The sequence below is a fragment of the Pezoporus flaviventris genome, unplaced genomic scaffold, assembly GCF_033815535.1.
Source record: "Pezoporus flaviventris isolate CSIRO_AGI_PZ_B2104156 unplaced genomic scaffold, CSIRO_AGI_Pfla_v1 ptg000007l, whole genome shotgun sequence".
Lineage (NCBI taxonomy): Eukaryota > Metazoa > Chordata > Aves > Psittaciformes > Psittacidae > Pezoporus > Pezoporus flaviventris.
The window spans coordinates 90,152,026-90,179,813 of record NW_026892555.1 but is presented as its reverse complement, the minus strand read 5'-3'; the positions used below and the strand labels follow the sequence as shown (position 1 = coordinate 90,179,813).

The window sequence follows — 27,788 nt, the reverse complement described above, 5'->3', positions numbered from 1 at the left end:
GGTTTTTAAAACTGGAATGATCTAGGTGTAGTTGAAGTCAGTGAAAGTGCACCCATGTATTTCAGGGTTGTCTGGATCACAGCACGTGAGTCTATTTGAAAAAAAATTCAACACCAAATTTCATATACATTTATAGTTAACAGAGAACAAGTGAGATTTTCTGTGTAATTGTTTATAAATAATTTTTACCTTTTGGGTCAAAATATTGGGATCTGGCTTATATTCGTTTTGACTAGAAGGAGGTGGATGGTGAAAAATGTTTCCTGGAGTAATCATTATATATTACTTTGACAATCATGATTATCTCTCCTTTATGGGTATTACTGAAAGGAGTTGTCAAGAATGACTGGAAATTTGAAGTAAACATTGGAAAAAACTCAGAGAAAGCTAGTAAGTATTAAAATGGTTTGCAAAAAAACCTAAGATTGAGTCTTACGCAGGCACAGAACTGGAAAGTATCACTGATCATGTTCTGGTATACATACAGTGATGATGAATATTTATGTATGCGATAAATTTACCTCTTTTCTTAACTGTAATCTATAGCACTCCTTATTACAAGGATGATTTACCAAATATTTCTTAGCAAAGCTGTCAACAGTTGCCCAATGTGACTACTGGGTCCACTCCAGGTAACCCAGCAGTATCGCTGTTTTGAACTGCTCTCCACAAAGCAGCTCAGTCTTTAGGATGCATTTTTAGGAGACGGCTTTTCAGAAAAATGTGAAAGTGTCCTCCTGAAGGTCATGAAGCAAAGGAAGGACATTATGATACACATTAAGGGGCCCCCTTACACTGGAAATGGATTTGAGACCAGTGTCCAAAAACTCCTTTTCAGCAGAGACTCTAACAGGATATGGAAAACGAATCAGTCATTTTGGTTAAATTCTTTCATTCTCTTTGCATTGTTCCTCATAGTGTTGCCCCACAATTGGCACGTTGTGTCAACTTCTTGCCTGTGGTTTGTTAGAAGGGAAAAGGTTTCTTATGCAGAAAACATACCTTAAAAATAGAAATGCTGTAATGAATGTAATGACACCTTAGAACCAATTGTATAAAATCTGACATTTGTTGTCTCAAAATATTGTCAGTTACTGAAGTACAATGCAACTATACGTTTGTGAGAAGGGAATGTGAAATATGTAAATTATTGCATTCCATGGTCAGAGACATTTTCAAAGTACAATTTCAATATATTTAGTTAAAACTACAGGTCACCCAGGTTTTGAATGACATTTGAATTTACTGAAAAGATGGAGGCACTTTGCAAAGAATTTTTGATGGTTTCAAATTTTTCTGTTAAAATACATTTCCACATATTTTAATAAAAATACTACTACTAATTCTTGTTTGCCAAGAACTAGCTTTATGTTTTGAAGAGTTACAGTATCGATTTTCTTTTAAGACTTGTATTGTTTAGAAAAATTTTGGACATTTTAAAGTTGGAAAAAAATCCAAGGTAAAAAGCTATCCTCATAAAAATTAGAGAAAACATGAAATATTAATATATATTTTTTTAATCCACTTCTAAGAATTGACTTTTATTAAATTGTTTTTAAAATATCTCATTGGTGACACAGATATCCTGCTCATTTTTGGCTCAATAAGGTCTTCATCCAGCAACCCTTATTTAAACAGCAGATTCTTACCTCAAAATGCAAAATCGTTTGAGACCTGATGATTTTAGTCTTAGTACAAGAGAAGTGCTGAAATGTTTCTGTTGGAGATGTCCACACCTAGGTGCATCGCAACAGGTCTATTTCTGAAGCATATTATCACAAGGAACTTCAGGTAACATGGAAATAACTATAAAGGAATCTGGTTTACATCAGAAATCTTTAAGGCTTTTTTTTTTTTTTTTTTTTAGTAAAATCTCATTTCTCAGAGCAAATTTTGAACAATTCTGCAGAATATTTATGAAAATATTTTAGTTGCAGTGCTGCTATTGCTGATTAATTAGGATACTTTCTTGATACTTTTTTTTTTTGGTAGAGAAAAATATGAGCTTCTTACTCAGTTCTCCTTCATGCTTTGTAGAAAGGGCTCACCATGTAGATAACACACACAGAAATGTATTTTTGGCTGCATGTAAACTTTAAAAATGCTAGTTTGGGTACAGTTTGATGCGCTTACAACATGATATTCCAGCTATGCTAAAAAGAAAAAACGTTAGATTGCAAATATTCTTCTGTAAAGGCAGACCAATTAATGGGTTCAAATGGATGTTTACCTGGAAAATAATCTTTTGGTGGGATTTAATGTGACTTCACTTTTGTCTTATTTTAAATGCAACTGATAAAGAACACCATTTGAAGGATCAGAGATGGAAAATGAGGCACGGCAGGCAGGAGGGGAAGAGAGCAGAACATGTGCAAGCACTGGAGAGGACATAATTTGTCATTTATGAAGAATGATTGTGTCTCCCAGATAAACAGAGAAGCACATGCGTATGGATTGCTCCACGTCTGTAAAGCAAAGCTGTTGAGATCTTTGACACCGCTTTGATAGACACCAGTAATCTGAAAGAAAGTACTTGGATGCATAGTATTCAAACACAGGCCTGAGGGTTGCAAACAATAGTATGCATGCGAAAGGATATCCACTTTCACACTCATGCTCGTTATGCTGGTTTATGGTACTTGGATAGATGTCTGCAATATGCCTAAGTAGCATTTTTTGCTACATTTTAAAGGAAACATGCTTGTTCCTCTGCTGTTGTGTCCAAAAGCATAGGTTTCAGAAAGCAGACTATTAAAAATAAAAAAATAAATCAGCTAAATCATTGTGAAATAGGGGCAAGAGGAGGCGTAGTTATTTAAAATTAATTTTTAGTAGAAAAAAAAAATAGATCTAGTTTTCAGAATGTAATCTTTCAAGTGTGATCCATGCATAGATTTTCTGAAATTTTTTATATTTAGGGGTATAGAGGACTGGATCTGAAATATCCTAGTTTTATTCAGATATGCCATGGAGAATTAGAAGATGATTTTTTCTCCTGACTTGTATTTGGCTGACTGGATATTGAAATAAATGAACAAAAAGTAGCTGAAGTACAGTTACTGCAGCTCATCATGAGCTATTTTTATGCAGTTGGTGAAGCTAGGCTGCCTGACTGCAAAGCCAGAGACTCTGATCCTGGCACTCAGTTGCCTGTTCCTGAATTCTCAATACTGGGGATATGCCAGAGTAGGAGGTGGGAAGGGGTGCGTGTGGGGGAGAGTTTAAAAAAGATGAGGCAAGATTGATGTTAAAAGGTTACTTCATGGGATTTAAGGGGAGAGAAATTGCATCAGAAGTGCACATTTGCTGCTACTAATTCTTCTGTTATTAGCCTAAGAATTAGTGACATCACATGAATAAAAAAAAACAAACCCTGCAAAATAACATAACTTTGAAAATATGTTAATCTACAGGGTGATTAATCATAAAATTGGTGGAGTGTCCTAATGTTACTTTAGCCAAGGACAATCTTCAGTGGAATCTTTCTGGATTAGGATCTGGGGATACCGCAGCAATACACTTTTGTAAAATGCTGGACATTCAATATGCAAAAGCAGAAGGGAAGTAGTCAGCAGTGATTAAAGTCAAACATCTAGAATGATTCAGCAGTGTGGGAATTAAAATAAATGAGCAAAAGTGAAGTACAGTGAAATAACTGTATTTTGAAGACAGAGTGCAAGAGGAAAATGTGGAATTAAAACTGTACCTGGGAGTATTTTATTAAACCTTGAAAGCTGATCAAGAAGAAGGATTTGCAGAAATCTTTTGAATAATTATCCCCTATCTGTCTATACAGTCTTATGCATCTGTTACCCTTGGCTCTATGTGCTCTATTTTTATTTTCATATTTTTTCTACTTAACATTTTTTATTCACTCCTTACATTCATCAAGTAGATTGCAGGACTGTTGCAACCAGTAAGAGCACATCTAATGTAAATGGATCTGTAAATTATTTATAGATACAAAAGATAGTTTAAGATAAACCTTCAAAAGAGTTTTGTTCAGTTATTTAAATAAGCACAGTGTATCCTGCCAAATGGACTAGCAAGCATTTCAAGGTATGGAGGAGCCTCTTGTAAATACACAATTAATGCAGTTAACTTTAAGCTGCTGTGCCCTCCTGGTGCAAAAGGAGACAAGACTGGAGAAATGGATGCATACATCTCCAGTATTTTTATCCTTGAGGCAGAAGTCACCCTAGAGCAGAACCCAGAGTATGAGCAGCGACCAGATGGTCTGACTCTAGTGCAAAGGTAGACACATGCAGCCGCAAACGGTATCCTGGCTGCACAATGTTCAGCCTGTCCTGTCAGGCTGTGGTGTGGGGTTGCTAAAGGTACCAAGAGAGGGTGTGAGTCTTAGGACAGCTTCCATCAATCAAACTCATGGCTGCAGAAAAGTGCTATGCTCAGTCTGCGATGGGGAACTCCCCTGTTACGATGATACTAAAGCCTTCATCCTGCCTACTGGGCAGAAGTCCTTCTTCACTCTTAGTTTGTCCAGGGGGCTTCACGCCCTTGTATATAATGGAAGAGAAGGGTTCCTCATTTCTTAATCCTGATCAAGCCTAGGTGAGAGCTAGGTATCAACAGCCATGGCCCTACTTGTGGTCCCTGCACACAGTGCAGTTGGATATGCTCAAGGCAGGCTCCCTGACATGGCACAGCTGTTGGAGACAATGGCTTAAGAATGCCTGATCAGCTTTAGAGCTGTTTGAGAAAGTGGCAAGAAGCCTCAACAGCTGCCTCCTTCCTTCCTTTTGGGAGCTATGTTTGCACTGTGGCTGTTGCCCACCTGCTGAGCAAGGCTGTGCCTGGCTACGTTCCTCACTGATCTGCGTCCAAACTGCTGACTTGGATGTCCTGCTTGGCCTCATACCTGTCTCGTCACCATGGTCTTGTCCAACAATCTGAACTCTTGGCTGAACCCGGTGACTGTCACCAGACCTGACCTGCTTGCATGCTGCAGTGTTTTACCTCTCATAGGCAAGACCACTGCTTCTGCCCTTCTTGCTGACTCTTGGCTCACTTTCCATTAAGGAGCAGCTTGCTTCTGCTGCTCCTCAGTACCAGCCTTCTCAGCTCTGTCAAATATGAGGTCTTTCTTTCCATGCCCCAAAGCATAACTTCTTTCAAGTAGAACTTCAAGATCAAAGCTGACCTGTCTCCAAAGCAGGCTACATCCATGGGATGGGACCTGCACATTTACAGCCTTAGATTACAGCTTGACCTATTTGGGGGAAGTTACTCCCTTTCCTGAATTAGGTCTCATCTCTCAACACGTGAGTCCTCTGTGCAAACAAATGCCATTAGCATAGGCATCTTTCATTCAATTTAGCTGTCTAGGCTTTCATAATCAGTAGAGAAAATAAGGCAGGATTTATATTATCCCAAGGAAGATGTCTAAGATTAGGTGAACCCTGCTCTTAAAATGACTTTCTTTCCACTGATACATGCCAGACTAGTGAGAAGTCTTACGTGGAAACATCTTCACTGAGAACACCTAAGGAATACGCGAGTCAAATCCTGTTCCAAGTCCCACTGTATGCATTCAGACCTCATGGCTGAAAGCTATGGTAGATTTGGATGTAGAATACATGTATATCCAAGAATAACTAGCATCTTCCACACACTTCAAAGGGAAGAGACTTTTGATAAGTGAAGTACATCTCCATGCCTAGATTTCAGATTCAGACTTTCCTAGGGAAAGGGCCTGAGCCCAGGGGATCACAGTCCCTTCTTTCCTGCTTCTGACTTGCAGATGCGTCAGTAGGCATTGAGCACTTGGCAAGGACACCCCCTATTTCCTAGATCCCAACATACAGTCACAGAAAGACAGTCAGGGAGAACTGCAGAGTTCAGGATATTTCTGGCTTGTTTCTGAAGACTAAAGCCAGCTGGCTTCATTTACAAAGTTTTTTAAATCTAGATAATCCTACTGCCAGATCCAGCTTTTGTGACTTTTCCATCCCTCCTGCTTCACTTTCCTTGGAGGAAACAGGCAACAGCTGTTTGAATAGGAGATGCAGCCTGAATGGCCAAACATCCTCTGTACTGTGTTCAGCCCACGGGAGTAAGGTGATGGCTGCTTCTGCAGAAGGAGAAGATGGGAGAGGAGGCAGCTGATTAAGCTAACACCTCTCTCCTCCTACCCTACAGCAGAAAAGGCAGTTCTGCAGCTTTCTGCAGGAGTAGGGATGAGGTGTGGGTGTTAGTGCAGGCAGGAAGAGATTGAGAACTGGTTAGTTGCTGGGGACCAAAACCCTGTTTCAGTCCGTTTGCTGAGGTCAGTGTCCTGCATTCAACTACATGAGACATGTTGTCGTCTGGGATTTGATAACATCTGCTAACAATGCCATCACAGCTCTGACGTCCTTCCCAACATTTTACGGTCCTATTCCTTCCCTTTTCCTCCACCCACAAGGAGTGGGTACAGATAAGAATGAGTGCTTTACAACTGCCATTTGTAACATTGTCATATCATTAATGTGAAAACATTGGAAAGGATTTTTTTTTTCTTGATTTGTAGGATCAAAGGATTAGAAAGCAGAAATCTTCAAATCTCACAGAAAGAGTAAGTGGGTGATAAACCCCCATTTTACAGTCTGTAAACAGAGTATTTTCTAATGCAGTAGCTAATAATATAATTAAAGTAATAATAATAATAATACATATAAGATGCTCTAATGCTGTTTCTAATTAAATGGCAGAACACTAGTCTTCTTTCACTCATTCCTGTCATAATGCAGTTTTAATGCATATACACATGCTGTTTGATAGCATGACTTGCTAAGAGCATCATGTTATTATATAAAGATCAAACAGTTACTTGTGATCCCATTCGGAAGATCTGGGGTAATGCTTTCTTGCAGACCTTCTATTCAGTTCCAAACCAGCTACTTGAGCTGTGCTGTTTGTGGTGGATGGGTGCCTCACATTCAGTGCATTTTTTGTTTGGTTTTTGGGTTGTGTTTTTTTTTCCCCAGAAACTTATAGCTAACACAGCTTAACTGTAATAAGGCGGATAAGGAAAGAAATATGTTATTTTTGCCCATGTTTCGAGAAATCATGCCATAATCTCATATAGAAATGCCTGTTCTTTGGAAGACAGCCTTGAAGTTTGGCACAATGTACAAGGACAACAGGAGTTATCAGAGCTGTGCAGGCAGTAACAATTCACATTCAGTAGGGTTTAGTTCCTTCTTGTGCATGGGGGTAAGATAGCTCAGAGAAAGGGGATGCTACCATCAAGAAGTCTGGGGCTAAGGATGGTGATAAAGGCAGTTGCTACAGGAAAACCTGATGATGAAACTCTTCCAGAGATTTATAATTTATCCTGCTGAAGCCATCTCTGTCACCTCAGAGGTGCTCAGTGCTACCTCAGACAGTGAAAGCCTCCTGAAAGCTGTCCACCTCTCTCTGCACAGGCCACACTTCTTCTGGCACACCTATTGCTAGCAGGGTTGTCCATCCATCCTTCCACTCCAGCATCTCTCCTGTTGCCAGGGGGCTGCTGTGTTGCACCATTTGACAATGTAGAGCAGAAGTGTTGTCACTTCTGTGCTTAGAACAATTTCCCTGCTTGTTGGAAAGCAGCTGACCTCAAAAACAGACAAAGACAGAGTTTGGGGGAGAGGTCTCACAAGCATGTGTGGCGAGAGATGTAAAGGACAGGAGCTAGGGAAAATTCAGCAAAAGGAGCAAAAAGAAAGGTGAAAAGTGGAAGTAGGCAGAGCATAAGTGCAGCCTGGCTCTTATGTCAATGTATTGTTTCCACTTGTGGAAGTAATTAGGGTTTAGGAGCCTTTGTACTATGCTGTGGTGCACAGTGGAAGCATGTCATTGGCATCTTTCCTGAAACATTCACAAGCAGTGGGACAAAAAAATCCCCAGGTCACAGTGTTGGTTCCTACTTGTTTTGGCCAAGGGATAGAAACCCACATGACAGATCTAAAGGTCAACCCCCTGCTGATGACTTTTGTATCAAAGAATATAGTTCTGCATGGTGGATTTTCCCCCCTCATTTTGCATTTTAAAAAGGCAAAATAATTGCATTGAAACACAAAATCAAGCAGGTGCTAAGGTTAAAATTTCAGTCATGCGTCTAACCAATCAGTACAAGCATTTCTATATGTACTAAAAATGCCATTTCTCCAAATATGGGGGTTTTTCAATTGCCTTCTTGGAAATGCTTACAGTGAAGGTTGTGTATACAACCCTATTAGTCACTTTGTGTACATTACTGTAATAGACTTTCATTGCAGGAATACATACTCCTTCTGTAGTTCCCTCTGTACCCTGTAGTTCACAGGGATGCTGTCAATATATTGCTATAGCTTGTAAAACAGTAAGTTGCAGATTCATTAATTTTAGTTTCTATAAAAGAGAAGGTTTGTTCTCAAGGGATATTGAGGAACTTAATATTATTTCTGTAGCAACCCTCAAGTGTCTATTGCTTTTCAGAGATGGAGAAAAAGCCAGCAAAATCAGTTAGTGCCCCAGCCGTTCCCCCCCCCCCCCCCCCGATTTTGATGTGCTTAGCATTTGCCTCTGTTGTTCAATGCAGGAGGCTGTGCTGTGACAAGAAAGCTTTTCTGTGACTTGTACAGATGAAAATCTACCACAAGTGGGACAGCAGCTGGGCAATGTAGTGTGTGTCAGGCAGCAGCACCTCTGCTGAGCCAAGGCGGTACTGACCCCCATGGTGGTACCTCCCTGGGTGGAGCAGGTATTGCTCTGGGAGAATGGCCTCCACAAGAAAGGCAGAACTCTATTGGCTGGACTTTGAATTTCATCAGCAAGTGATGAAATTAATAAATGAAAAAAAGCTGGATTACATTTCCAGAGAACAGGCAGTATGTATTAACAAAAAAGGCTGGTAGAGCTACTTGGTTCTCAGTTTTCTTCCATTTAATACTGTGTTTAAAGCTTAACGAACAAAAAACCCTTCTCTCTGAAGTTGCAAATTTTATCCAGAAATAGAACTGGTGAGAAAAACATGAACTGACTTTACCAAAAATATCATCTGTGTCGTGAACAAGTCTCAACTACATTAAAGCAAAGAAGCTTGATTACTTTTTCCCTCTCTCACACTGCTGCTGCTTGGAGTGGGGGGGATTTCACAGGGAAGGATGCAAACCAGTGAGAGCCTGCTGGTTACATACAGCATGCTGGACTGCCTCAGAATTTCCCAAACCAATTCCTGCAGTGCTGACTAACACCACATTATGATCCTGACAGCAGCAATAAGCAAGGAAGAAGGGGAAGGACACCACATGTTTACATATCTAGCAGCAGGCCATTGCTGTCCCCTCTGACTTGTCCATTTCGACTCTGCAACAGCATATTCTGGATCTTGGCAGTTCCTTTTCTTCCTGCTGCACACCCAACAGCTTTCACACCTTTCCTTATCCTCTGAGAGTGCAGATCAACCCTATCATTACTCCTGTAATTCATTTCACAACTCATACATTTTTAATGCCTTTCCCTGTGGCTTTTGTACACTTTGGTAGGTCAGCCACAAGGACTGGCCCTTGTCTGGCCTTATACATCTTAACTGTACAGTTAAAATAGTAATTTTCTGAATCAGTACCAGAGTTTCTTACCTTGAGCTCCTTGACTGTAAAACAGTCTCTGAGCAGACTCGACATCCAAAAAGTAGTCCATTTTGAAGGAACTTTATATCTTTATACACTACTCCGGTATGGCTGATCAGTCAGATTCCTGGGAAAGATTACAGAGATGTTAGACAGAAAAAAGCTAGTGAGTTTCTTTGTGGAAAGAATTGTGTAGGCAGTCACTGAAGTACTTCATTTGGCATATTAGGGTCAAATAATTTTCAAATCACTATTCATAGAACTTCATAGGTGTCCTTTTCTATTTTAGGGTGTTTGCTTTAAATCCTTGTCTGAAAACATTAAAGGCAAGTCCTACTGCAGTTATTAGCACGATTCCTAGTTCCACCACCTTTATGCTAGCCACAGTCTCAATTTCATATACTACGTACTTAGATTCACCTGCCTGTTACATTCGTTCTTAGAAAGACGATCAGAAAAGCTTGGGGCAGGGAACTCCTTTAGCCAGATTCAGAGCTGGCACCTCCTGAGTAAGCACTACTGTAAAAAAATACATTAAATATAGCATCTGTGCTGCTTATTCCTTTCTAGTGCACTGCTTTGGCATATACAGTATTCTGGATATTTTATTCCATCTAAATGACCAGAAGCCAACCTTGCCTTCCCTCTCCCCTTGTATCGACCAGAAGTAGCAACAGAACATCCCACCATCCATTTTAAAAAATGTGATAAGAGCAATCATTAAGAAATGTTAGGCTACTCCTAACACAGCTTCTTAGCTAAGGTTTATATGTTTGGCATTCTTCTGAAACTCAGATCTGCCTAGATCCTAGAATACAACTGTTCAAGGTGCACACTGAGTCAGGTTTGCCTCTGCCGGACAGAGTTCCCAGGATTATGCACACTATCATGACCCTTCTCCAGTCTTCTTACTACCTTCTGCATTTTATTCTACTGTGAATAACTTGCAGAAAACACACAATCTTGTTCTCTCATCCACACCTCAGTTAGCTACAGTATATAATCATAAGCATACAAACAGCTCTGCACAACATTTATTTTAAGACAGACATACAAAAATACCTCTAGTCCTTTTCCGTGCAAACCTAGCAGAAAGGTTTGGGGCAGGAATCTGACCCTTGCTTCAAGTAATTCTTTTAATTACATTGGCAAAAATCAGAAAATCAGGGTTCCAAATCTTCCCCTTTTCCCTTCAATTCAGTTTTCATCGATCAAAATGCAGTCCTTCCTAAAATTCAGAAGCTTGTCCTGGTAAAAAAACTTTCAAAATTCCTCAGCATTCACTTTACTGTAGCACTCCCAAACCAGAAACGATACTTACTTCAGAGTAGTGAGAACTGCCTGGCAGCGGTGTAAGCTCCAGTAGTTGCAAGGAGGGTTTCTTTGATCTTACTAAATGTCCCCAGTGTAAGCAAACAATTTTGATTGTTTGATTGGAACTCTGATGAATAATGCATAACGTCAACTGGACTTCCTTTATCAGATAAAAATGGCCAGGAGATGTTGTTACTTAGCAACAGGAGGTGACACTATGATCATCTCCCCTACTCCCCCTCACCCTTCATCCTGAAAAATTAAGCCCCTGGTTTTAATTCGATAAAAACTTTCCCAAGAAAAAAAAAATCTACATAATTTCCCTAACAATTTGTTTTTCACTCTGATCTTCCTTGTTGTATCTCATATTCTGATATTTTTTTCTTTCATAATGATTAACCATAACATTATATTTTGTCTAATAATTTGCTTTCAGTAAGTAAAATCTACCTTCTCTACCATTTACCAGAAGAGTAATGAGATTATTAAATGTTTTGCTATGCACATGATGCAAATAACATCTTGAAGAGATTCATGTCTTATCTGGTACTGCTTGTTGAACCAGGCAGACAGAGAAAGCAACACACAAAATGTTCCAGTGATGCTATGAAATATACAGATTATCTAGAAACCTTTCCTATTACAGAATTCCTACTTTAAGTAATTAATTCATTCTTGAAGGAGCTCTAACATCTGATACAAGCATTCTCAAGGAATCACTGCGTTTCTGCTTAAGATTCAGCATTTTACAAAATACACGATGTAGGGTTTTTTTCAGGAATTACACACTGATAAAAAGCCAAAGCACTGTGAAAGATCTTAAAAATAAATAAATAAAAATCAGATGCAGGATATAAGTACTTACCAGTGTTACTGACCTCTTTCCATCCTACTGTCATGGAATAAGACTAAGTAAATGCAACCCAGTCTGTGAGCCAGAATGAACAGCTTCTAATTTTCACTTCAACCTCGAAATCAAGAGTACTGAATAGAGAAAGGTGACGGATCTGCTGTTTTATATTATGATGAAATGAAAGCTCTTAGCACAGATCTGAGTAGAACTGGCTTTTTTTTTTATATACTACATTAGCTTGCTAATTTGAGGAAAGTGAAAGGCTTTGTTTTACTGTCTTTTATCTGTTCTCTTTGCTACCCCCACAATTTAATTTGCATTTAAAATTGTTCTTATGTCTCCACTGCACTCCAAGGTATGGAGCGTTTTCTAATCACGATGAATGTTCAGTGGTATTTGTGTAATGCCACTTTTATTCTGAGCCAGAAACATGGTGAGTAATTATAATTGCCAGCTATTTTCTAGAATGAAATACAGAGTGGTTGCCTGATGCAGTTTCTGTTTTTTTCCTCCATTTAGCTGTACATTGCAACAAACTAGTCAGTCAAAGCATCAGTAAAAACATAAATCAAATAGCATAGTGTCATGGCATGATAGCTTAAACATGCATAGCCATAGATCATGAAAGCAGAACATGTTTTTACTGAGATCTTTTCAATTATAATTTGCTTTTCCCATATCAGAAATGGGATTGCATGATTAATAAACTGAAATATAGCACAGTTGTTTTTTGGTGGCTTCCGGTTCATCTAGTTTAGCATTATTGAAGCTGCACAGTGTTTGGAATCCTGATGAAGGCAGGCACTAGGGGCTAACAAGGGCCATGCTATCAAGTTGCGCAGGCATCCCTCACAAGAGGGCCAGGACCCCGTTTCTTCCAGCAGGTCTTAGTGTAGTGATTTTGGAAGTGGATGAGAAATTGAAGAAGGCAGTGATAAAGTGATGCTTTGATAAATTTGGACCAGGAAGTTCTGGCCAAGTTGAGTGTCAGAAAGTAATCAAGCTTCGTCTTCCCATATTTGCCAATACTCTGCTTAAAAGATCATGTGTAAATGTCTTCTGAAATCCATTGCCACCAAATGTTACTGGTGTTCAAAACTGTGGATTCTGAAAGGTTAGATTTTCATTCCAGTATAAGAAAACTATATATCAACTAGCAAAGGTGGGTTTTCTGGCTTTTAAGAAGAAACACAAGAAGATATACCCTCAGAGTACATTTTGTTTTTTTAGTACACTTTAGAAAGTAAGAATCTCTGTGGGCAGATTACTCCATGGGTTTCCTCTCTTAAGATTTCTTAAATGATTCTTCAAAGCACCCAGACAGTATCAAAGATAAGGGTGAGCTATATGAACTACAGGTAGAATCTGGTATGGCAGTTCCTATATTGGCACCCCACTAAATATGGTTGTATTAAGTAGGCGTCTCAGTGCCACCTAAGTTGTGGATCTGGCTTATGCAAAATGTGTTCCTATTTTGAGAGGTGTGACAAACATTTTCATTCCTAAACAGAAATTAAAGCAAAACCAAACAACAAGAACACTGCAAGCCACTTTCTTTGCATCTTGGAGAATTACTAGCACCTTCCCTTTTTGCATTTTGGAGAGTTTGTATTTGCTGTGATGACTACTGAATAATAGGTCCCTCCAAGCTGGTTCCATTTTCTATGGACCAGGGGCCATATGCCTGTTTAGCCAAGCTGACTTTCTTCAACAGAAAGCCAGAAAAAAAAAAAAAAAAAAAAAAAAAGACTGGCAATACAGAGATGCAGAAGGAAAAATGGAAGTCAGGAACACTCTACCTCTCTTGCTCCAAAGATCGTATCTGCTTCTTCGCAAGCAGTATGGAATATGGCTTTTAAAATACAACCTTGCATGCTGGAGAGTGGTTTATAACACCTGTCCTTCAGCCTTTGGTGTGTCCTTCTGATTCTCTTTGCCATCACCCTTTCAATCTGCATCGTCATCTTCCACTGTGACTGAGAAGTGCAGTATTGAAATCACTAGTAGCCTCTCTACTGACCATTCCAAAATTATCCATCTAGATACTTTCATCCATCTCAGGGGTTTACAGTTCATTTTGAATTATAATGCAGTTTGACAGCTGCTAAGAGCTCTCTCTGGCTAGGGGATACTTAACAACAAGGAAGATAACAATGCATGTATATTTATATGCTTCTGTGGCATTCATCACCATGAGGGAAATCCTTGCCTGCTGGTTACAAAGTCTTTAGGACAGGATTGTGGACTCAGATTTGAGCTGCAGTCCTGAAAGAGCTCTACCCTTAGAAAAGGAAATCCATTACCTCCAGCTGAAAAGCCTACATGTCTAGAAAAATGTTCAGGTAAAACAGATCTGGTTTGAGTTAGGTATGATCCCCAGAGGAGGCTTCCAAAGAACAGCAGAGCATCTCAGGGGGCAGGACAGGGAAGAACAACAGTAGCTCGAGGCAGGAACTGTACTCTACAGCTCTCTGAATGCTTCCTTGTGCTGTGTCAGAAGCCAAACTTGCAAAACTTCTGCTTTTGATTGGACCTCTTATCAACACAGATCCCTGCTCAAGGTAACAGGTGCAATGGTTTTATAACATACACAGATACCTACAGAGGTCTAGACTGAACTCTGTGAGCCAGACCACAAAACCAACTTACTAACCTCTGCTAAAGAAATACTTGGAATAAAGCTGTCACACTTTGGAGAAATCTGAAGCCATCTGAAGCCAGTTCTTCACCATGAGCTTAAGTAACCTCCTGCAGCACATCTGACTTTCCCCCCCCCCAAAAAAAAAGGCAAAAAACCAAAACCAAAAAACCCACCAAAACCAACAAGCAACAACCCAAAACCCTCAAGGGGAAAACAATTGAACACTTGGCATTTAAAAGGTGCGAGTAGCCTTCCGGTTTTCTAAGTCAGATGCATGTAGGCATAGGGTTGGGTTTTCTCCCCTATCCTGAACTCTCTATTGAGAACATAACTGCTACTGTAATGACTCAGAGCCTTGGAGAAAAAAGTCTGCTGCTGACAAACACTAATATTAACCTGAAAGAAAGTGGGAGAGAGAATGTAATATGTGACTGAAGAAGTGTAGGCAAGGTGATTATTACAGAGAGTTGCTTCCTGCGGTATACAGTCAGAATAAAGAAAGAATATAAAAGTTTAAGCCCCTAAGCTATGAAAAATGTTGTTTTTTTTTAAATTATAATTATCAGTCTTGTGCTTAGATATATTAAAAAGAGAGGATTGCTAGCAAAATTAGGACACAAATATGTTCTCTATTTCTTGTTTGTAATGCAAGACAAATATTATGATGTACACAACATACAATAAAACACCAAAATATTCAACTGAGGACTACAGATGCTTTACCATGATAGAGACTATACTGATGCTTTCAGAAGTTTCTACAAATTTTGTAGAACTCTATCCTGGAGTCAATTGGAATTTTAAGAATGTTATCCAGAACAAGAGAAACTTCCAGTGCAGAATTATTTATTCTCTATGCTTCTGCCATAAACATTATCGATACCAGAATCACTGAAGAGACCATAAAGGTAGCTCTGGCTCTTGAAATAAGTGGAAGGTTTAGTCTGTCCTTTCATAGCATCAGGGTCACATTCCTGTTACTTAGCTCCGAAGCAAGAACTGCATGGACTCCAGTGTAGAAGAGATGAGCTTGAAAAGAGGCAGCTTCAACATCCTGTCTCACGAACAAGAAGTTCAAGAAGTTGCTAGTTGAGGAAATATTAGAAGTGCTGTCATTGAGAACAAAGGTTATCTACCCTGCATAGTAAAAGTCTATTCTAAGATGATATATGGCAGTTTGATACGCCTTCATTTGAGGGAGGAGAGGTTGAAGTCATAATTATACTGTAAACACATTAGAGATGAGAGATCTGGGGGGAAGCACGTATGTTAAAGCCTCATCCTTCAGTCCTTATACAGGCAGAAATTCTTCTGCATTAATTGACCTTCGTCATCTTCCTTAATTACACGACTAGATATATTTTATTTTTCTGTAACGAACTCCACAGGAATGGAAGAAGAGGAACTTTCCCTAATTCATTCCCACGGATGACTTGGTGGAAGGAGAAAAAACACAGAGCTATCTGTGGCAGAGGAAGTGGATGAAACTAGCAAAATAGAACTTTTGGGTAAGCCTTCCTCCACCACCCAACAAGTATGCAGCAGTCATGGAGGTGGAGGCATCCCTTCCAGCTTCCTACTCAATTTTCAAGGATTTCTGGCAAAGGAACTTAAAAAAATATTCAAAGGAACTGGAAGCAATGACAGACAACAAAATCATCTGTCCTTTGTACCTTCCTGGGACTGAGCAGTGATCAGAACTTGAGCTATCCCATACACAAAGAATAGTGTGACTGGCCAAAGATGTAAAAGGGAATGACTTTAGTTTGCATTAGCACAGGTACTAATTATCTCAATCTTAACCTTCTTTGAAAGGGAAAACCAGCACAGGGAAACTGGAAACAGATGTATGCTTACAGTCTCCTAGTGGCCTTTGAGAAATTCACTGATAGTGGAACATTTCTAAATCTCATTTCAGTTGGTTGCTGGTTTAAATGGGATAAACAACTCTGAAGTAACTGAGCATCTGGACACAAATACAGTAACATGATTACATTTGATAAAAAACGTAGGAATTGCAGTCTGGTTAGAACAAAATCGAATTACTTCTTGCCAACTGATTTTATGTGAGGCGAAGATGTAACTATGGAGTAATAATGAAGTTACAAGGTGTAGTTCTCACATAGCATGATGAGATTTAGTATTTGTAGGGCACTGTACATACATAGGTAAATAATGCATATTAATGCAAGTTTCTGAATAATTTACATGAAAATCATTCTTGTGCCTGTTCTTACACTGTGCTATCCTCCAAAAACTACATCAACTTATGATACAGATTTCAAAAACGTTTAGCCTGTGGTTTTTATGATTAAATTCCCTTGGAAGACAGATCAGCCACAACAGCTTCAGAAAAAGCATCCACCTGTCATATGTTTCCTACCCTGTGTTGCTCTGGAGCTACTGAGGAGTCACATATTTGCAGTGGGAATATTTATAGGACTCATAATGAAACAGATGAATGTAGCAAACAAAATCATCCAGATCCTTTGAGTATTCCTGGACACATATTACTGTACCTCACTATCGAAGTTCATCTAGTTCCAGCCCCCCTGCCATGGGCAGGGACACCTCACACTAAATCATTCCACCCAAGGCCTCGTCCAACCTGGTCTTGAACACTGCCAGGGATGGAGCATTCACAACCTCCCTGGGCAACATGCTTGTTTTCTGCCCACATCCTCCTCATTTTTCACCATACACTGCAGGCTGAGGAGAGTACTTCAAATTCTTCATGTAGTTCATGATTTCAAAGAATTTTTGCTCACCTTTGAGCAAAGCCTCTTTGCAATCTCAGTAGGAATTTGTAGGACTCACACCAAATTTGCATTCTGCCATGGAACAACTAATGCAGATCCTCTCCTCCAGTTTCTTCAGCTTGACAAAAGATCAGGTCTTTTAATAGAACATGAGATTGGAGACAGTTTCTAAAAAACATCAACCAAGGACAGGTCCAGTGGTTTATGTGAGTTGCACTTATTTTCAGTCAACTCCATTGAAAAGAAAAATGCTTTTATTCTTTGCCCAAGTTTCACTAATTATTAAAGACACTACAGTCATATCCGTGAGGTGTATCCCCAGGAACTAGCAGAACAGCATGTACAGGCAAACTGCAAATAATTGCTGTGACAAATGACATTTCACAGTCTATGGGTGGTCTTCTCAAAATAACATTCAGTGTTTGCTCAGTGCCCCCCAGGCTGATAAGTAGTTTTAATAAAACATTGTCTTCAGGAAAAGAAGTAAAAAAGCACTTGCGGCACAGACTCCAAGTTAGGCTTAAAACAAAACAACAACAACAAAAAATAAAAACAACACAGGTGCTTGTTTAAAAACTTCTTAAAAATTGTTGGAAAATCCAGTGAATTTAGATTAGACTTACTAAGCACAGTGCCTCAGTTTCGTTCCTTACAGGACAGATCCTTCTCTTACGGACTACCTTCAGAAACACAGTGTTTTAGAATTAAGCCTCCTGATTAACTCTCATTTGCATATTGTGTAGAAGATGGTTCTGAACCATTTACATTTTTTATTTGGCAAAACTAGCAAGTGTCCCCTTGTGTGGCACACATACCATCGACACAGAATTTCCAGGGACCTGAATGCTAGCAAAACAAACAGCTGTCATTCTACTCCTGGTCACTCTTTGTGTGAAAGATAATTTTAACATCAGATTGCTGTAGGCCTAGATGACACACTGAGGTATATTACTTGCGCCTCTTATCTTTTTGACATGATCATAGTGTAATTATAAATCCAATTATAAATCTCTGTTTATTTCCAATATCCAAGCCAAGTTAATGTTAGAGCAAGGAAATAGAAATGCCTGACCTGACAATCAGGTCTCACGAGTTCTAGTGCTGCACAACAGAGGGAAATGTGAAGCTCAGAGCAGCAGTGGAATTACAGCCCTGAAGCTGCAAAGATGCTTCATAGAGGTCAGTGTTTCTGAAGAGAGGTGAAGGTGATGCCTGGCCTGCTTATGGAGCCCCGCTGACTTTCTTTGAGAAATACGACGTTAATATTTCCCCCTCCCCTATAAAAGACTCCCAGCATAATAATAACAATAAAAAAACCCTCCCCCAATGTTTTCTTTCTAAACACATCAAGCATCAGAAAAGCTGTCATTTCAGACCAACTTCTGCCCATCCCTATGGCAACTAATGGAAGCATTTAACACTATATATACACAAAATGTAATTTGCTCCCCCGCCATCTCTAGTTATACTCTTCTTTTTATGCTAAAATTGCTCCATGACGCCTACAATGTTTGGAAAATGCTCCTGAAGTGACATGCATCACAGGTTCAACGTCACTGAAAAAAGCTCAAGTGACCAATTGAAAAATATTGATTTTGAAAAAGCAGTTGAGGAAATTAGCAAAGGCCAAAAATAAAACCATTCAGACAAGATATTTGTAGTCCTGGAATGCCCATACTAAAACTAACAGTGTCTTTGGAAATGAAGGGGGAGAGGAGAAATCAGCATTGATGATCAAGACAGCAGAAATGACAGTATTTAGCATCTTTGCAGACTGCAGTCAGTGGTACCAGTCATAGAAAGAACTTTAAAAGCTATGAAGCAGTCTTTGGAAATCCTTCCACTGCCTGGCCCCTTATACCTTTAGAAATCACTTAAGTCAGCTTGCATTTGGGACTTAAAATATTAAAATGAAAATAATTAAAAGAGTAATATGGATTTTTTATTCACCTTTTCAGAAGGGAGGGATGTATTCATTGCAAACAGCTCTGTATTATGAAGCTTCTGTAACAGAAAACACAGAGTTATTATTTGGCTGTCCAGATCATTTGCCTGACTGTTCTCTATTCCTTACATTTGTAATCTATACCTGTTTCAAACAGAGCTGAGTACCATACAGTAAAAAGCATTATTAAATATAAGCACACTAGGAAATAATTTCTTTCTGTTACTCCCTTTGGAGTGGTCAAACATGCACAAAAACCATCTTAGTTTCAAGTAAGTGAAATTTAGAGAAATACATAGAAAGTTTTCTAGTATGTAAACATAAATCCACATATATGTTTATATATAAGCAAATAAACCAGACAAGCAAGAAGAGAGCTATTGTGTGATAGTACAAGACTTTTGTCATTGTAACAATAGCAGAAACTCACATGTTATCAGAATTTCTCCTAGGTATCTCAAGTATAGATTTCAAGCGTGAAAGGGATCTACTTCATTAAACTCAAGAGACAGTGTAGTTCTGCCATTGCCTGAACTCTCATATTCTCTAATACAGAACGGTGCTCTGCAAACAACAGGTAACAATCAACAGCCAGCAGGGACAGGTATCACATACAAACTAGGCTGAGTAGCTTTTTAGTAGGATTAGAGAAAACAAAGTTATGCAGAATTTTGTGCCTCTTAGAGATGCCCAGCACAGGCAAGAGAGAAGTACCAACTAAGGAGAATGTTTTTTACAGTATATCTTTTGGAGTGTACAAAGGAGACAGCATCTGCAGTGAGGTAAATGGGCACACCAGCATTACAATGGTGACTGGAGCCAAACAGTGCCAGCTGCTCTCTTCAAATCATCCTTTTTGCACCTTCCTTGTATTAGTCTTCTAGCAGGCATACACCATCATCAAATACCTATAGCCTCCTAACATCGTTCAGTGACATGAACCATACAGCATGACAACCATACAGCATGACAACCTTACAGCAAAGTAGCCACATGGAAAACTAAAGAGGAACTGACCATGCCTTTGCAAGGTCCATCCCTGAAATACTATCTATCTGGAACTACAAGTGGTGGGTAGATGGAAATAGCAACGTGCTGAAAAGGAGTAGAATCATGTCTAGAGGAAGGAGGAGACAGTATGTCTCCTCCTGTATGGGGTGGATATTGCAGCGTGCTATAAGACAGCTGTCTAGAACCCTGCAATATGGGGTATTTCTTATTTGCCTTGTGTTTTTGGCTTGTGCAGGTGCAAGAGTATATGCAGCTCAATCTGAGCTGTGCAATGCATGCAGATAAAACCAGTCTCTATTTAAATCAAGTCCTTAACCAAAATTCACCAACTGTGGTATTTGAAATGTTTTAGTATTACGATAAAAAAGGGCTTCTGCCAGCAAACCATGTAAGAAATACAATTTTTCACAGAGTTACTTGAACAACTTCCCACAAAATCATCCAACAGCAAGTTTCTCATCGTGGCTGGACCAGGGGGACAACTGGAGCTCAGACTGGGCCACCACCTCTCCTTCTGCTCCAGATTCTCACACCTTGAGGAGGTACTTCAGCTCCAAAGCTATTCTCCCTGGTCTCCGTATGTAGTCAGCAGCCAACAATAACACAGTGACATCAGAGTAATCCTGCAATTCTGCCTTGCTTTCCTCACTGCTTTTATGAAGAGCCTGCATAAATGAGCTCTCCATGAGAATCCTCCCTTTTCTTCCTTCAAGCCCAAAGGGCCTCTTCATTTGTTCCTGGGGTTCCTCAACATCCATGACTCACAGGATGACCCACTTCAGTGGGTCCCAACAAATGAGTTGTTTAGCTGCAGAAACAAGGGAGAATGTGCTGTACTTGTTTTAGCTTGAAAATGGGATATGCTGTATGACTAGATTAAAGTGTCTCTAACCAAATGGACTAGTTGGACAGTATCTATAGCAGCACTCTAGTCTAGACAGGCTCCTTTAGCCTAATGCTGGCACTACTGAAATCAGTCTGTGTTTTACACCCATCTTCTGCAAGCCCACTCTTTGACCTCATATGAATAGTGCACACTGGGAGACATTAACATTTTCTAGTTATGTGAACTTTCCCTTGTAGGCTGTAATTTTCCTCTCAGTGCCTAGAGCCTATGACAAAATGCAATTTGATGAAAACAGCTGTAAAAGCCTGAAGAGGTGAGGACTGTAATACAAATAGCATGTCTTTAGTGAGAGATGTAGCATGGTCTCCAGCAAAAGGATTACCAGAGACGAAAAGTGTCTTAGAAGGGTGAACTTAATGCAGAGTTGCAGTCTAAATGACAAACAGCATAGTGAGATATATCAATAAAAGAACAGCAAATTACAGCAAAAGTTTTATTCACAGAAATACAAGACAGAAGGGGACCTCAAGAAATTATCTAATCCCTGTACACCAATTAACCACACCAAGCTCATTCTTCACTGACATTTCTCTAACCTATACTTTAAAACCTTCTTGAAAGACAGCACCACCTCCTTAGTAGGCCTTTCCAGAGTTACAATACCCTTAGGCTTATAATTTGTTTTCTTAAAAATCTCCCAGTTTCTCTGCTGCAAATTGAATTTCTCCCCCCAACACCCCTTTCCTCTGGTGCACATCATGAATAATTGAGCAAGGTAGTGTAACTAGCATGTCTTGCACAAAAACAATGTATTTCGCTGAAAGGAGAATTATAGTCTTCTGTAGGTGACTAGAAAGCCACCATGATATTCTGAAAAATGACAACTTTTGAAGAACACAGTTGACCATTTTCTTAATAAAGAAATGAATTTGAGTGGCTTAAAATAAATATTTGTCTAGCCCCTCAAGCACTCTGCTCTTCAAAGGTTTTTTTACTAAGTTTTGTCACCTCTGAAAGTTAGGTTTAGTTAATGTATTTAATAATCTATTGGACTTCCCAATTGTCTGGAGAGTTGTGACAAAGCCAGATAAGATGTCCTTCTACTTTCATATCCATGATTTCTTTAATCTTACAACTCGGATCTATTTTTGTAGTAAATACATTCCTGTCATCTAGACACAGACTTACCATCTTCTCTCTCTGAGGAGATCTGTCACCACCACTTTGATTTGCTCCTTTAAGCTATATTCACCATTCCTAGGGCAATGGTGAGTCTCAGATTCAGCAGCTGACTCCAAAGAGATAAGAAGGATGTGGAGATGATATGTAGTCACACTGGAAAGACCCACCTTCCTCCTAAAAAAAAATAAAAAAATTATTCAAGAGTAATCACAGCAATGTATATTCAGATTGGATTGGCTAATAAATACTTTGAGCAGGATAAAAGCTAAAACTTGGCACATGAAAATTAGAGTGGTTTGGTCTGCCCCCATTCAAGCAACAGCAAACGCTGCTGCTTCTGAAAGTGAGCACAAGCCCTGTGGGTGCTGGGTCTCTGCTGCCACTGGGGGACTTGGAGGGGCTGGGGCAGCAATTGCTGCTTCTGTGAGGAACTGAAACTCTCTAACAATGACTGCTTGGCAAAGCAAGAATCCGAAACTGAGCTCTGGCAAACAGCTCTGTAGCTACTGCTGTGATACGGGCTTTCTTCCTCCCCAGCAGTCTGCTTTTCTGCAAAACTCTTGTCTTGCCTAAACCTAGAGCTGGCTGTGAGAAGGAGCCAAGTCATGAACTGGGATTGAGAAAAATCATATATCCAAGATGTAGTTAACCAAATGGATTCCTTCTACTGTGATTAGAAGGGATAGCTCCATCACCACTGTATTTTGTTCCTCAATTTGTTGCAGATCTGGATTTTGCTGAGAGATTTAACTAAGCACTGTGTATGTCTGCTTTAAACAGCCTTCAGGAAGTAAATAATTTACAATTTGTGCTATTTCACTACTATTTTTCTTACTCATAATTTGTCTTTGAGTCCCTAATGCCTGTAAGTCACATCTCAGAAGTCCCACTGTGGCAGGCAATGAAGAAATAATCCCTGACTGAAAGAATTTACCATCTAAATATTTTCTCATTGAGATCAGTAGCAAAAGCTGCTGGGAGAAGGGTCTCCATGCAATAAAACAGAGAGAGCATGAGGAAAGCTCATTACCTTTACCAGGACAGCAGGGCAGGCCTGCTGCATCTTGCTATTTTTATAGCTCACAGGCACAAGTGCTCCCTGAATTTCAGCAAGGTATAACCACATTATTTCTTCCTTAGGTTACCATGTGCCATTTCCTACCCCACCTTTCCAAGCCTTCCTTTACACTGCCACTGCTCTTCTGGGATTACATTTTCACATTTAATCCTTTCTGCAAATTTTCAATTTCAATTGCTCCTCCATGCACAAAGATCCTACCACACGAGATTCAGGACACTAACTTTTGATGATAAGACGGGGCAAAAAATTATATCAGGCTGAAGGCAAGCAGCATAAACAGCAGAGAGAGCTATTTCTTACAGGTTGTAGCTGTTCTGGCTACAGCACACAGAGGGGCACCCTAATTGCAGTCAGGGCAATCTCTTTCAAGTCTTGTTCTCTGCCGTACATCAACTTCTTCTTTAGAGCAGAGGTTGGCAGCTGTGACATGGGTGCCAGACAGTATATCTAAAAAGGGATACAAAGGGAGAGGCATCATTAGGAGACAGCCATCATCATCTTCTTTCTCCTAACAAAGAGGCCGTTGATGTGCTGTGCAGCATTTAAGTTTCACAAGTTTCCACTAACTCATATGCAATCTAACCTGGAAAACAAAAATAGAAGCCAGACCATTCTCTGTCTGATCTATGTCTCAGAAGTCACTAAATAAGGCTAGAAGATACTGGGAGGGATCCTGAAATACACATCCAAGTAAACTGGAGATGTGCAGCTCCTGGGATCTGGATAAGGTGGAGAGACAATCTGAGAAATAGAGAAAGCAGAGCTCTTCCCATCTGAAATATCTGTAGCATAAGGCTTCTGTAGGGAGTACATACATACACAGAAATGCACACACAGAGAGAAAAGTATGTAAAACAAATTTAGATGATAAGGTTAAAACTGTTTCTCCATCTCCAGTGGATGTATACCCTACTTTGAAATGGTGAAATAGCTGCCCTGATACACATGGACTTTCTAAAGCTGCAGAAGTGTGGTTTTTGTTCAGCTAGCTTAGGAAAAAAGTACTCTTCTCTAGTCATCCACTGGCAAAGTGCAGTATATCTAATTTTGTTAAATTCCAAAATACACTGTGCACCAAAGTACTTGTAGGTGTAAAGTAGAATGTCAAGGATGAGTCAAAGATTAATACCTAAATTATAGAATGTGAAATGGGAATTACAGTCTTAAATATCACGTTAAGAACTAGGAAGTATTTACCTAGTCTAAGGCACTACTTGTACTGTAATAGGCAAAAAATGCTATTTCTTTTAGTCAAAGGGATTCTTTAATAGTTCCAGGCTTGAGCAAGAGGACTGCAGAGGGTGGACTGGCAATTCGATGACAGACTTCTACAAACTTCAGAACTCTTACCCAGTAAAGCACGCAATTATAAAGCTATGCTTCAGTCCTGCCTACTTCCACTGTTCTACAGAACAAGGATAAATTTAAGACTGTATTTAGGTACTTAGAATAACAGATGCTTTACTAGTTTCCTTCAAACATAGTGCTACTTCCTTTACTGTCAGGCAAGAAGTTTTCCACTTTCAATCTGCCCCTTCAATTACCACGTTGTCCTGTTTTTCACCCATCCTTACAGAGCTTTCTTTTGCTTTTGTAAAAGAGAAAGAAAGCAAGCAGGAAAGAAAAATAGCTTGGCTACCTTCACAGTAGTCTTAAACAAAAAAAAACCCTAAACATATGTGATGCTGCCAGTGCTGTCTGCTTTCTCAGTTTCACCTTTTGCTGCTTATATTTGTGAACTATTTATGGCAGGACCACTTTTTCCCCTGTGTGCATGCAGTCCTATAAACATACCTGGAGCTTTTAGATGCTCTGTTAAAAAGAAAAAAGAAAATAAATAGAACATGAAATAGCAGAGTTTTAATCAGCTTGTTAATTTCTTAATGTCACTAAGCACAACACCTGGTAAAGTTCCTACGGTATTTTTTAAATAAGCACAGCTGAAGAGATCATAATGATACATTGCTGGATTCATAGGCTAACACACAGAAGTGATTCTAGCAATGCTCAGAAACAAATTCCAGCTGCTTCTCAGAGCTTTACCAACTAACTTCTGGTTTAGTAATTAGTGCCCAGTGAGTTCACTGCCACTCAAACCATATGCGTCACTGACTGATATTTTGTACTGCTCATTAGCTGCTGACAAATAGGATACAAAAATAAAACTTTGGAAAGTAGACTTAAATAGACTTGTGAATTGGTTATAAAGAACTCTGCCAAAAATTGATTTTTATGAAAAAGGAAAGGAGGTTCATCAGTGAAATAGTTCCAGAGAGCAGACTTTTGAAAAAACTAACATTTTAATCAGTTAAAAATACTAAATAGCTATGCACAAACACACTTATTTTTAGTAGAATCTATTAAGTATCAGTTCTTGACATCAGCCAGCTCAGACTCACCGTACTCCAAAGTATAAATTTTATATTTTAGCATTTTTAACAAGTCTTAAGATTACTTTTGTTCTATACTTTACCTTTTAGTCCTCAACTTAGTAGAACATGTTTGCTAAAGAAGGTAACCAGAAAGGAACAGAGATGAGAAATCTACAGGTAAATTATTGTCCTTGTGCTTCCCAAAAATCCTTGATCAAGTCAGGACTGTGTTTACAGCAGAAGGCCCAAGCTCTCCTTCAAGCAGGTTTTCCTCTGTAGTCTGTCATGTTTGCCTTCTAGCTGTTTCTTTCTTACGGAGACTCAGGCATTTATTTTTCTGTCTCTTAATGCAACTAGCTTCATCTCATACATGGATGGGTCAGAGAAATAGCTCTCTATTTCTAGGCAGAATTCGACTGCCCAGATCTCTAAAGACTGGAAAAGTGACTAAAGTGATTTGGCACTTGATACAAAAAGGACAAAGTAAAGCTAGTTGAATGCCTGTAAGGATGCAGGCTGCTGCATTTTGAATATACTACAATACAGAATACTTATGAGAGCCCCAGTAAAGGAAGGTATTGCAATTCTGTATACTTCATGATAAAAAAAAAAGCTTTCATCATTAGCCCAAATACGTTTTGCTGAGCACTAGTCCATTATTTTACTAATTGACCTAGCATACCTACCCAGCACTGCACTTGGTGATGTGTATGATATTCAGTCCTATAAACCCGATAGAACAATCATATTATAGAACAGAACCGCTGTGGTTAAGTAATCTAATGGCAGCAGCAGAGATGGTCACTAATTTAATTTTTGTGATCCTGCTTTAAGCCTATGCCACAGTCATCCCTGAGCATCTCACAAACAAGACAATCCACACTATAACGTATCTAGAAAATAATGAGGTAGGACCTGTATAATTATGAAAGCTCAAATTTATTTTCAATTGATTTTTTGTGTGTGTCATTGTGCCAACTGCAAGCATGTAAATGCTATCAAAGCCTCTCAGCATCTTACTGGGGGAGGGGGTGTGTGTGTAATCCACAGAAAAAACTAAAATGGTGGTAAAATTGCCTCACTAAAATGAGCTATTATTTTGAAAGGAGGATTTTGTGAAATCTCTATGGTCAATTTCAATTTTATTTTTTTCAGATACAGGAAGGAGACTGAAACACCAAGTAATTAAGAAAAAAAATATGGGCTAGAATCTAATGTTAGTAGTTACATTTCAACAAGAGTGTCAAGGGGAGCTTGCATCTCTGAAAGAGGTCAAAGACACCAAGATCAAAATTTCAATCTGTGAGAAACTCTAGCATAAGAGGTGACAAATTAATCCTGCTGAAACTTTCTGAATTGGAAAGGGATACTGTGAAACAAATAGGCTGATTAAATTTATGTGAAATGTAGCTTCTAGTAAGATTTGGAGAAAAAAAAATGTACCCGTGTCAAAAAATGACCATAATAAAGGACCAGAGAGAAGACCTTTAGGCCTATTTTTATGTCTATAATCAGGAAAGGCAAGACATCTCCCAAGCTAGTACAACTGCAAGGGAATTCACATATCCTTTCAGATATAGGCTCTTGCAAATGCCTAATTATCTATGTTAATGTAGGCAATATTTTACTTCATGTGAGCTGATTCCCCTCTTTTGGCAGACCCGTAAGAGGACTTCAGTGAAGTAGCAACTCAGTTTACATTTTGGCTTTAGTTATGACATGTAGGGAAATCTGTTGTTCATCTGCAGCAGCCATACTTGTAAACACCCGTACCATTTCCAGTAACAGAGGAAAAAACTCCAACAAACAAATCCATACAAGGATTTTAAACCTGAGGATTGTGTGACTGTGTATGCCTCCTATCTTCCTACCCCCAAAACACCAAGGTTGGCAAACTGGGACAAAACTTCAAACAAGTATTCAAAGCCATGTAGAACACCATTTTGCCATTAAGAGTATACCTAACAGCCATGAGCAAAAGCTTGCCTCTGCTGGTAGCTCTCAGCATACATTTGGAGTAGTTAATTATCCTTCAGCACAGGACTTCCAGACCCAACTTTTTAAGTACAAGTCTTCAAGAATTGAATATCTTACTCCCCACCTTTTTTCTTTTTGCCCTTCCGCTTCCTTTTTAGCATACTTTCATTGAGACACCTGCTTTCTGCCTGCAATAAAAGGAAAGCTCCA

General features: G+C 39.3%; 1 protein-coding gene and 1 long non-coding RNA gene across 5 annotated transcripts in view; one reads left to right on the top strand and one right to left on the bottom strand.

Moving 5' to 3' along the window:
• The window catches only part of PHACTR1 (phosphatase and actin regulator 1), a 315,221-nt gene extending 303,264 nt beyond the window's left edge, over positions 1 to 11,957 (bottom strand). Inside the window, exons 1-2 of one of the 4 annotated variants that reach the window (XM_061449475.1) lie at positions 11,776 to 11,957; positions 9,606 to 9,723 (exon numbers count right to left, since the gene is read on the bottom strand). In XM_061449475.1, the coding sequence (XP_061305459.1) occupies positions 9,606 to 9,666 (61 nt within the window). In that variant the 5' untranslated portion in view covers positions 9,667 to 9,723; positions 11,776 to 11,957. Of the gene's footprint in view, positions 1 to 9,605; positions 9,724 to 10,917; positions 11,083 to 11,775 lie in introns of those variants that run through there. The other 3 variants (XM_061449478.1, XM_061449477.1, XM_061449480.1) reach the window with 3 other exon arrangements.
• LOC133267288 (uncharacterized) lies at positions 175 to 27,788 on the top strand. Its single transcript, XR_009742696.1, has 2 exons — positions 175 to 390; positions 26,757 to 27,788. It is a non-coding gene; the product is annotated as an uncharacterized LOC133267288 (long non-coding RNA).